General features: G+C 54.1%; 1 protein-coding gene across 5 annotated transcripts in view; it reads left to right on the plus strand.

The window, feature by feature from the left end:
- Positions 1-11720, plus strand: part of PDE4A (phosphodiesterase 4A) — a 44413-nt gene extending 32693 nt beyond the window's left edge. For all 5 annotated transcript variants that reach the window (XM_070792816.1, XM_070792815.1, XM_019964149.2 and 2 more), the window contains 9 exons: positions 616-709; positions 2209-2432; positions 4457-4555; positions 4668-4832; positions 5066-5165; positions 5313-5467; positions 5827-5949; positions 6812-6994; positions 9115-11720. In XM_070792816.1, the coding sequence (XP_070648917.1) occupies positions 616-709; positions 2209-2432; positions 4457-4555; positions 4668-4832; positions 5066-5165; positions 5313-5467; positions 5827-5949; positions 6812-6994; positions 9115-9813 (1842 nt within the window). In that variant the 3' untranslated portion in view covers positions 9814-11720. The remainder of the gene's footprint in view (positions 1-615; positions 710-2208; positions 2433-4456; positions 4556-4667; positions 4833-5065; positions 5166-5312; positions 5468-5826; positions 5950-6811; positions 6995-9114) is intronic.
- Positions 11721-11934: the final 214 nt, after the last annotated feature.

An 11934-nucleotide genomic window follows, 5' to 3' on the forward strand; every position in this document is an offset into this window, starting at 1 on the left:
AGGGTTTCCTCTGCTCACCCTTCTCCCTGCCCCAGCCAAACATCTTCACCCAGAATTTCAGGACTGCATTCCTTCCTTTCAAACCAGGCTGAGGGCTGCGGGGCCAGGACCCTGGCGTGTGGGGTCCCTGTCTGGGAAGACCTGGGCCAGGGGTAGGTCTGGGAAGTCAGGGGTTAAGGGGCCCACGGCCTGCCCCCTTTTCCCCAGCTCAGCAGCTGGTTGGAGGGGGAGTTGCTAAGGAGACTCCCATCACCATGGTGACGGGATTCTCCTGACACCCCATTGGCTCCCTGTTAAGCAGGAGCCCCTCCCTTCCACAGGTGCCCCTCTGACTCCTCCTTGGGGGCAGAAAGAGGGAGTATGGTGAGAGGAAGCCCCCTTCCTCAGAGAGGGAGGGCTGCACTCCCCAAGCCTGGGGACACCCATCGAGAGTTGGGAGGAGAGGAAGGACTGACCCCTCCCCTCTCACAGCCTGCTGAGCGCTGTGCTGGCTGAGCAGAGAAGTGAGAGGGGCTCCTGGGTTCTTCAGAGGTTTCTTGGGAAGGCCTGACCTTACCCCCCCCCAACCCCTGCCATCACCCCATCATGCCTTCCTTCTTGCCTCCTTCACCTTAGTTCAAGAGGATGCTAAACCGTGAACTCACACACCTGTCAGAGATGAGCAGGTCAGGAAACCAGGTCTCTGAGTACATCTCCACCACATTCCTGGGTGAGTGAAGGGCAGCACTGTGTGTGTGTGTGACAGGGGGGATGCATAACTGGACTGTTGGGGGGCACCCCAGACCCTGAGTCTTGTTGCACACATTTGCCCAAGGGACCCTGACTCACCTCCCCAAAGGTCAAAGTCACCACGTCAAAAGTTCCTACACTCTGATACCCTCCAATTTAGTGAGACCCCTGACTCCTGTAGAACCCCTACTTTAAAGCTGCAAAGTCCCTCCAAATTCAGGGGGACCCCATTGGAACTCAAACTCAAGGACCCCAAGAAACCCCCAAACTCAAATAGAACTCAAAGTCTCCCAAAATTCAGTAGAATCTCCAACCTTGAATTTCCTTGCCCCAAACTCAGAAGACCCCTCAAACTCAAGAGAGATGCCCGGACTCAGTGGAATTCTCAAATGTAAGGGAATTCCTGCCCTTAAAAGCCCATAAAGACCCCCAAACCTTTAAAAAACCTCCAAGCTGAAATCTCCCCAATTCAATAGAATGCCCAAACTTGGTACAATACCCCCAAATTCAGTAGACCCCCAAACTTTAGATACCCAAATTCAATAGGATTCTCTTGCTTAGCTTAAACCTATACAGTGATTCCCCAAACTCTGGAGAATTCCTTAACTCAGAAACTTAAAGGTAGAATACCTCAGATTCACTGGAACCCTTCAGCTCACAATGACCTCCAAGGTCAGCCTTCCCCTCATCCTGAAGCCAAGAGCCTTAACTGAGACTATCCCTGACAAAGTCAGGGTAATTTCACCTTCAGAATTGATCACCAAAGTTCCCCAATTCAGGTTACCTGCCCCCCCAGCCAAGCTGGAAAGAAGGTTTCAAACATTCCCACCATTGAGTGTGTGATATGCCTGAATGCTGAAGACCCAGCCAATAAGAGCACAGCATGCAAATGAGCCCTCTTGGGCCCTGTCATTGACTGGTGGGACCCAGGTCACAATGGGTGGCCCTGGCTGGACTCTGGAAGGCCTAAAGAGCTCAGGAAAAGAGACTTCTGGGGCTGGCCCCCAGACAGGCTGATGTCCAGGGGGTAGGGGTGGGCCCATGGAGCCAGAGACCACCCTTCCTTCCCGCCTCCCAGCGCTGTCCACCCCAACCAGTCCTCTGGGTCACCGCGGGGCTGTCTTCCCAGCCCGAGAAGGGTCCTTGCCTATCCGAGGCAGACAGAAGCCCTCTCTAGCGCCCCCACCCTGCCTCCTGACTTCCCATGCCACCCCCTCGCCAAACTTGGTGATTGGACTGGGGCTACCCCACAGCTCTCGTCTGGCCCTGGGGTCCCCACTCCAGCCCACCACCTCCCAGAATTCCTACCTCCGCTCTGGTTTCCAGTCTATAAGCAACCAACAGCATGACACCAGGACTAGGTCTGACCTCCTGGGTGAGAATTTTCAGGGCCTGAGGGGTAAGGCAGGCACGGTCTGAGAGCCAGATGAAGGAGCTTCAGTGGGGTAACCATGCTTGCCTCTCCTCTGTCTTCCGCAGACAAGCGGAATGAAGTGGAGATCCCATCACCCACGATCAAAGATCGGGAGAAACAGCAAGCGCCACGGCAGAGACCTTGCCAGCAGCCCCCGGCCCCTGGGCCACAGCTTCAGCCCATGTCTCAGATAACCGGAGTGAAGAAGCTGATGCATAGCAGCAGCCTCAACGATTCCAGCATGCCCCGCTTTGGTGTGAAGACTGATCAAGAGGAACGCCTAGCCCAAGTGGGTGGGGCCTCAGCGGGGGCGGGGCTGGGGAGGGAGGAGCAGGGTTCTGGGGGCGGGGGCAGTGAAGGACTGGGCTTTGGGTCAGATTGAGATGAGGATTGCGGTATACCTGCCCTTTGAGACTCTCAGGAAAGGCGGAGTGAAGGAACCAGTATGCGCCGTGTGCCTGTCCATGGGATTCTCCAGGCAAGAATACTAGAGTGGGTTGCCATGCCCTCCTCCAGGGGGTCTTCCTCACCCAGGGATCAAACCCGAATCTCCTGCATTGATAAGTGAGCTCTTTACCACTAGTGCTTTCTGGGAAGTCCAGGAAGCAGTTTAGGAAGGAGCTAATGAGCAAAGAGGCGGGTGGTCTCAGCTGGAGTCAACGTATGAACAGCACCACTGAGTTGAACCACCTTGAGGCAAGCCTGCTGGCCTATTTTTTTTTTAATTAGTTAATTTTTGGCTGCACTGAGTTTTCGTTGCTGTGCACTGGCTTTCTCTAGTTGCAGTGGGGGCTACTCTTTGTTGCAGTACATGGGCTTCTCTTGCAGTAGCTTCTATTGTTACAGAGCACAGGCTCTAGGCACACAGGCTTCAGGAGTTGTGACATGTGGGCTCAGCAGTTGTGGCACATGGGTTCAGTAGTTGCAGATCTCGGACTCTAGAGCACTGTCTCTGCAGTTGTGGCTCACAGGCTTAGTTGCTCCATGGCAGGTGGGATCTTCCCAGACCAGGGATCGAACCAGGATTGGCAGCAGACTCTTATCCACTGTACCACCAGGAAAGTCTTGTGCTGGCTGCACTGACCTTTTGTCATTGACTGGAGGCTGTCCCCAGGGTGAATGCCCTCACGCCCTCTACATAGCTCTAGTGCAGAAAGAGCAGTTTTGTGAAGTTTTTTTTTTTTTTTTTGGCCACACCACACAGCATGTGGGATCTTCGTGTTCCCCCCAGAGCAGATTTTTGAGAAAGGACAGCTGTGAGAATGTGTAACAGCTCCAGCAGCTGGGGGATGGACATGCTTACCAGTGGAAGGAATCTGCACAGAATCCAACAGCATCCACTACAGACCAAACCCGGATTCACCTCCTGGCTTTTCTGTGAAATCTTAGGCCAGAGGACTCCCACATTGATTTGTACAATGGACTCGACACAAGCTCAGCAGCTCACTCAGCTGACTTTTCTTGTAACCCTCCATGTGCCAGCAATGGCCAGTGCTATATGCAGTTACCCAGTGTTGATTAAGCACTTACTGTGTACTGGCACTTTTTTTTTGGCCATGCAGTAGGGCATGAGGGATCTTAGTTCCCTGATTGAACTAAGGGATTGAACCCACGCTCCCAGCAGTGGAAGTGCAAAATCCACTGGACCACCAGGGAAGTCCCTGGCACTGTTCTGAATTCTGCAAAGACATGAAAAACTAGCCCATGTTCCTTTCCTCCCGGTGCCCAAGAGCAGTTTAACTGAAGCTGAACCGTGCTTTTGGGTCAGCCACACTGAGTTCACATCCCAGCCTTGCTGCTTGTGAGATGTAAGGTCTTAGGTGAGTCTTGTCACTGCTTGGAGTTTGGGTTCCTTCACCTGCTATGTGAAATCAAGCACTTAGTGCAGTGCTGGGTAGCTTATAGGCACTCAATAGACACTGGGGTTGCTTTGTTATTTTCTGGCCCAGTAGGACCTGGGTGGTAAATTCTATACTGCTGACCACATCACCCACTGGTTGAGTGATAATGGTCCCACTATGCAGACTAGGGTTCTGAACACCTGGCTCAGATGGTAAAGCATCTGCCTACAACACAGGAAACCGGGTTCAATCCCTGGGTGGGAAAGATCCCCTGGAGAAGGGAAGGGCTACCCACTCCAGTAGGCTTGCCCGGAGAATTCCATGGACAGAGGAGCCTGGCTGGCTACATACAGTCCATGGGGTCGCAAAGAGTTGGCCAAGACAGAGCAATTAACACCTCTGAACTCCTAGAAGAGAGTCTAGAGGGTCCTGGCCTCAGGGGCTCCTGACCTGTGGCCTCCGTCTCCACCAGGAACTGGAAAACCTGAACAAGTGGGGCCTGAACATCTTTCGCGTGTCAGATTACGCTGGGGGGCGTTCCCTCAGCTGTATCATGTACACAATATTCCAGGTACGGTGAGATTCCTGGTAGGGCGGGCTGAGTGGGGCCAGCTGCGAGGGAGAGGGAGGAGTGAGGAGCTGAGGGCCAGGGAGGGCCACCATCCCCCGACCTCTGCCCGCAGGAGCGGGACCTGCTGAAGAAGTTCCGCATCCCGGTGGACACTATGGTGACATACATGCTGACCCTAGAGGACCACTACCACCCGGATGTGGCTTACCACAACAGCCTGCACGCAGCCGACGTGCTGCAGTCCACCCATGTGCTGCTGGCCACACCTGCGTTGGATGTGAGCACCACCTGGGCACCCCGTCTCTCCAGCCTCCCCTCCCCCCCTGCCCATCTTGAATCTCCTGTTTATCTCTCTGACCCTGGGTCCCTGACCTCCCATCTCTCTTTGACCCTGTTCCTCTCTCTCCTGACCCCCATCTTTCTTGACTCTCTCATTTCTCTTTTACCCTCTCTCTGACTCCCGATCTTTCTAACCCCTGCCTTTCTCTGACCCCCTTGCTCCGCCCCTAGGCCGTGTTTACGGACCTGGAGATTCTCGCTGCCCTCTTCGCGGCTGCCATCCACGACGTGGACCACCCTGGAGTCTCCAATCAGTTCCTCATTAACACCAGTGAGCGGCCCTCTGTGAGGGCGGGGCCTGCTGGGCTGGAGGTGGGGCCCGCTGGGTTGGGGGCGGGGCCTACGCTGGCCCCTCCCAGCGGGGGGCATCCTGGGTGGGTCGTCTCTTCTGACTGCCCCAACCTGACCTGGGACCCAGATTCAGAACTGGCGCTCATGTACAACGACGAGTCGGTGCTGGAAAATCACCACCTGGCCGTGGGCTTCAAGCTGCTGCAGGAAGACAACTGTGACATCTTCCAGAACCTCGGCAAGCGCCAGCGGCAGAGCCTGCGCAAGATGGTCATCGACATGGTGGGCGGGGCGAGGGGCGGGGACAGTGCGGAAGGTCGCCTTTGGGCCTAGGGGAATTTGGGGAGGGTCTGGTCTGAGTCTGGGATAGACAGGCCCCGAGTAGGAGAACCGTCCTTTGGGAGGAGGTTGTGGGGGTTGGATTTTTTTTTTTTTTGCCCCACTCCCTGCATGTGGAATCTTAGTTCCTTGACCGGGAATCAAATCTGTACCCCCTTCAGTGGAAGCTAAAGGGGTGTCCTAACCACTGGTCTGCCAGGGAATTCCACAGGGGCTGATTGTGCTCAGTGAAAACTTTGGGTTGGGTGGGTACAGAGGGTGGCCAGGCTTTGAGGGCCCCCATGACAAGTCCTTGCCCACAGGTGCTGGCCACGGATATGTCCAAGCACATGACCCTCCTGGCTGACCTGAAGACCATGGTGGAGACTAAGAAAGTGACCAGCTCAGGGGTCCTCTTGCTGGATAACTATTCCGACCGCATCCAGGTGCCCCCCACACAGACCATATAAGGACTCTTTCCCTCCCTCCTCCCTTAGGTCTGGGTTGCTGCCCCTCACTCTGCCCCCAGCTCCCAGGTTGCCCATCTTCTTTGTCTTTTCTCTCCTCTGCCACCTAACCCTTTCCAACTCCCGTCTCCCCCATCTCACTCAATTCCCTCTTCCCTTTCTTTTTTTAACATAGTGTGTGTTTTTTTAAATTAACTATTTATTTGTTTATGGCTGTGATGGGTCTTCATTGCTGTGCAGGTTTTTCTCTAGTTGTGGCAAGTGAGAACCACTCTCTAGTTGCGATGCACAGACTTCTCATTGTGGTGGCTTCTCCTGTTGCAGAGCACAGGCTCTAGGGTGCGTGGGCTTCAGTAGTTCCTGTGGCATGTGGGCTCAGTAGTTGAGGCTCCTGAGCTCTGGAGCACAGGCTTAGTAGTTGTGACGCACGGGCTCAGTTGCCCTTCAGCATGTAGGTAGGGTCTTCCCGGACCAGGGATCAAACCTGTGTCTTGTGCACTGGCAGGAGAATTCTTGACCACTGAGCCACCAGAGAAGCCCCCTTTTCCCTTTCTTCATCAAGCCCTGTCTCCATTCCTCCCACACCTCTGTGTCCCCCACTGCCTCTTTTCCCTTCCCTCCTTCTGCCCTTTGCTCATCACTCACCTCTCATCTCTCCCCTTCTCTCCTCCACTCATCTCCCTTTTCCCTCACCTCCTCTTCCTCCCTCCATCTCCCCCCTTACCCACCACCCCCCCGCCCCACCGTCCCCTACTCTCTTTCCAAAGGGAAAGTAAGAAAGCCTGGGGCCTGAAACTGGGTCGGGGGCCATGGCCTCTAAAGATCCCCCCACCCCACGCAGGTTCTACGGAACATGGTGCACTGCGCAGACCTTAGCAACCCCACCAAGCCGCTGGAGCTTTACCGCCAGTGGACTGACCGCATCATGGCCGAGTTCTTCCAGCAGGGCGACCGTGAACGTGAGCGAGGCATGGAGATCAGTCCCATGTGCGACAAGCACACAGCCTCAGTGGAGAAGTCTCAGGTAGAGTCTCGGGGTGTTGGAAGGGAGCAGGGAAAGGCCCCCTACCTCACATCCTGGCCTCGAGCCCCAAGGCCCCCAGGAGGCCCTAAGCTGCCCATCCACAATGTCAAGTTTTTCTTTGTTTTTTCCTTCTCTATCATGATGAGAAATAGGTAACACTTCCTGCTCCACAGAACAACTGAACTGAGCCTCCAACTCCTTAATTTGTAGATTTGCGCCCAGACAGTTCTCTTTGTTGCAACTGCCATAACATCTGTAATAATATTCGTCTGACCGTTAGTTACAGACCTCATGTCCATTCAGCCTCTTGGTTTCCCTGTGATCTGGCCACTCATTTTGGGCCTGAGTTTTGGTGGATTTTTTTTTTTTTTTTTTTTTTCTTTTTGTCACATGGGTCTTCATTGCTGCTTGTGGGCTTTCTCTAGTTGCAATGAGCAGAGGCTACCCTTCATTGTAGTGTCTGGGCTTCTCATTATGGTGGCTTCTCTTGTTGCGGAGCCCGAGTTTTAGGCGTGTGGGCTTCAGTAATTGCAGCACACAGGCTCAGTAGTTGTGGCTCTTGGGCCCTAGAGCCATGGATTCAGAAGCTATGGTGCACCAGCTTATTTGCTCCATGGCATATGGAATCTTCCCAGACCAGGGATTGAATCCATATCCCCTGCATTGGCAGGCAGATTCTTATCCGCTGCGCCACCAGGAAGTCCTGATGGATTTTGAAATGAAGTGAAATGACTCAGCTTTGTCATCTGCCTGTTTAACAAAAGGGACAGAAACACGGTCATGTGAGAGACAACACTTTGCGGACTTCCCTGGAGGTCTAGTGGTTAAGATTCCATTCTCCCAATGCAGGGGGGATGGGTTCCATCCCTGGTCAGAGGACTAGGAACCCACATGCTGCACAGCTGGCCTAAAAAAAAGGATAAAGCTTTTGAGCATGAGAGTTTCTCACTCTCCCTGCTTCTAGCCTCTTCCCTGGTGAGATCTCCTCTTCCTGTCTTGGTGTGTGTATGTTTCCCATGCAGGGTTACCCAGCCTCAGCACTACTGAAGTTTGGGGATGGCTCATTCTCTGTGGTGGGCCCACCCTCTACATTGTAAGGTGTTGAGCAGTATCCTTGGCCTCCACCCACGGGATGCAAGGAATACTCTCCCTTTCCTGTGGTAATAACCAAAACTGTGTCCAGACACTTCCAAATGTCCCCTGGTCATCCACATAGCCCCCTAACCCCTGATGAAAACCAGATTTATTTGTTTTGTTACACGTTTATATTCACAGGTAACTTAATAGGAATAGTTTGTGGGCTTAGCTTTGTTAAAAGTATAAATTGTATCAGTATATACTTATTTTTACATAGCTTACCTTTTCTTCCCAACAGTGACTTGGAAATCTATCCACCTTATTACACATGGATTAAGCTCATCCTTTTTCCCTGCTGTGTGGTATCCCCACGGGCTTCCCAGGTGGCTCAGTGGTAAAGAATCCACATGCCAATGCAGGAGACAAGGGTTTGATCCCTGGGTTGGGAAGATCCCTTGGAGAAGGAAATGGCAACCCACTCCAATATTCTTGCTGGGAAAAACCCATGAACAGAGGAGCGTGGCTGGCTACAGTCCATGGGATATCAAAGAGTTGGACACAATTTAGCAACTGAGAACGCATGCATTCTGGGAACTAAAATCCTGCAAGCCACACAGAGAGGCAAAAAAAAAGGGCGGGGGGCTTTCATGAATATCTGTGATTTACCACCATTTTTAAAAAGTAATTCCCGACTGATGTATATATAGAGGTGTTTCCAGTTTTTGTTTACATCTCATATGTGATTTTTTCCCCTCTTACTTACACAAGAGTTTTTCCAGGGATGGATCTGGAGAAGCAAACTTGCTAGGTCAGATGGTATCAGTATCTCTTATTTTTATTTAGTTTTTGCTGCACTGCGTGACATGCAGGATCTCAGTTCCCAGATCAGGGATCGAACCCTGTCCACCTGCCGTGGAAGTGCAGAGTCCTAACCTTACCTGGATGGCCAGGGAAGTCCCCTGCATTAGCATCTTTTAAATTTTATCAGATCCCGCAGCATGGTGGTGCCATCTGTGGTTTCTGCTTCCTTCCTGCTCTCTCAGGTGGGTTTCATTGACTATATCGTACACCCGCTGTGGGAGACGTGGGCTGACTTGGTCCACCCAGATGCCCAAGAGATCCTGGACACTCTGGAAGACAACCGGGACTGGTACTACAGCGCCATTCGGCAGAGCCCCTCGCCACCCCCCGAGGAGGAGCCTGGGGGACCGGGCCACCCCCCACCACCTGATAAGTTCCAGTTCGAGCTGACGCTGGACGAGGAAGAGGAGGAGGAGGTGTGCACTGCCCCGGGTGCGGTTGCAATTCAGGAATTGTACATGGCCCAGGATGCCTCCCCACCTGAAGACCCTTTGGAAGTTGATGGCCAGGATCCATCTGCGGAGGTGGAGATAGAGGAAATGTACTTGACCCGGCAAGTGGACTCCACAGGTAGTGTGGCAGCTGGCCAGGACGTGTCCGTGCCCCAAGGCGCGTCCGTGGATGTCTGTGTGGGCTGCCGCAACATCCCTGCCCTGTCTCCTAATAGCCTTGCTCCGCTTGCCTTGAGGACACCGCCCCCTCCAGAGGATGACCCGGGCCTTCTGGGCCTCCCCTCCATGGCAGCCGAGGTGGGGGCCCAAAAAGAGCATCAGGCTGCCAAGAGGGCATGCTGTGCCTGCACGGGGACAGCCGGCGAGGATCCCACTCCTGGAGCGCTTCCAGCTCCCGGAGCTTGGGGGTCAGCTGGTGGCCCTACCTGAGCGTCAGCCCCTGTACCCGGTTGGCCTCCGTGCCACCCGCCACCGCCACCACCATCACCCCCTGACCTCCTCCACTGCCTCAAAGACTCTTGGGCCTCCTGAGAAAAAAGAAAACAGAAAAGTGGGTTTTTTTTCTCTTTTCTTTTTTTCCTCTTTCCCCCCCACCCCCACCCAGGGGCCTCTTTTTTGGAGGTGGGGGCTGGGGAACCAGGGGCTGAGGTCCCGGAAGTGATTTTATTTTTGGAATTTTAATTGTTACATTTTTAGAAAAAGAAAAAAAAAAAAAAAAAAAGGATGAAACACAGCAACTGTAGACGCTCCTGTTCCCGGCTCCCCTTGTCCATGTCCAACCACCCCCACCACCGACCCTACCTCTCCAGCCCCCCACCCTCACCACCATCGCCCAGGTTCCAGGCTTAGTCTTCCGGCCTCTTGGGGCTCTTTGCCTGGTGTAGAATCTCCCTCCAGACTTCTGAATTTTGGGAGGGTCTCTAGAACCCAGCCAGGAATAGCCATTCTGGGTGGGGGCCCTAGGGGTGGGGAGGGGTCGCCCACTGTAGGGGGGGCCCCAGCTCCAGTCCTACTCTGGCTTTCTGCCCTCCCCTCCCCAGAAGTCTTCCGCCTCATTTTGCACAAACCTGGCAATACTGACTTGAGGGAGCCATGAGGCTTCAGGAGGCAAGGGGAGGGTGTCAGAGGGACGTTCACACCACCACCCTGGGATCTGAGGTTTGAGGAGGGCCTGATCCCACTGCCCTCTCCACCCGTCACCCCTTTTCTCTTCCACTCTGGGTTTCAGTTTGAATTTTCTCCGTTTGGAGAGGGGGGATGATTTGGAGCCGCCCCCCTTCCTTCCAGCTGCTTCTCCTCTTGTTTCTGCCTTAATGATTCCCACGGCCATAGGAGAGGGGGTTGCAGTGGCTCCCACTTGCACCTCAAGTGGGGCGGGGCCAGGCCCAGAGTTCCCGTCCTGGGTATGCCCCCTCCCCAGCATCCTCCTGCCCTCCCCCAACTCTTTGCCCTAGGAGGAAGCAATAACGGTGTACACCCACATCCCCTTTCTGGGCAGCCCACCCTACCCTGGCATCAGAGTCATTTCTCCTTTCATCCCCCACCTTGCCAAGCCTCCCCATCTTCCCCTAGCTGTTCCCTGGAGCAATACAACGGACAGATGCAAGGCCATTTTTCTTCAAGCCATGGGGGGACTATTTGGAAGGAAAGACCCCCACATCCCCCATCCGCTCTGCCCCTCAGCTTGGTTCTGCAGCTGGGCAGGACCGGCCTCTCTCATCTTCCTCCCCTCCGATTCTGAGCACACGGTACTGTAGCCCCCAGCTCCCCCCAGCCTTCCATCTGTCTGTCCTTCCCTGTGGGGAGTCCCACCCATTCCCACCCCCAAGATGCTGTACAGGGTTCATTTTTGTAGCGAAAGTAGTTTCAGTCCCAGCCGGCGACCGGAGGGGGCCTTTTCTTTTGGTTCTCTTTCTTTCTCTTCTTTTTTTTTTGTGTACATACTGTAAGGTTGGTTTGTAAATTATTCTACAGAGGCAAAAAGGGAAAATAAACTTGCCCTTCCCCCACTGACTCAGTCAGGGGAAAGAGGGGTGGGGGGTCTCCCAGGGGGAGTCTCCATTCCTGCTGTATTATACGAACTGTACCATAGACCCCCAGAAGTGTGGACTCAGTGCTGTTTAACAGGGAGTCATGTGATCAGAGGGGGAGGTGAGGGCTGGACAGCAGCTGCCCCTCTCCCTGTCCCCAGGGACCCAGGGGAGGGGAGCCCAGGACCACCCCCCCACCCCGGGAGCTGCTCAAGTGTTGTCCGGTTTAACGATCAATCAGTCGGTCCACTGATTGATACTCAACCCTTCGATCTTGTCTCCAATTAAACCAAGGCTTTCACCGATCTTCATGGCTGATGTGGCTTCTTTTTCCATCCTATTTCTCAAGGTGTGTCTTTTGAGTTGTCTGTCTGGGGCCAGGTAGGGATAAGGAATGGACTCAGTCCCTGCCCCTCCCTGGGCAGATAGAACTGGAGGGGGTCCTGAGAGATTGGCAAGAGGCAGCCCCCAGGCCTGGGCCAGGTCCAGACACAGGGACTGCTGTGGGTTATAAAGTGTG

This window comes from Bos indicus, chromosome 7 (genome assembly GCF_029378745.1).
Source record: "Bos indicus isolate NIAB-ARS_2022 breed Sahiwal x Tharparkar chromosome 7, NIAB-ARS_B.indTharparkar_mat_pri_1.0, whole genome shotgun sequence".
Classification (NCBI taxonomy): Eukaryota; Metazoa; Chordata; class Mammalia; order Artiodactyla; family Bovidae; genus Bos; species Bos indicus.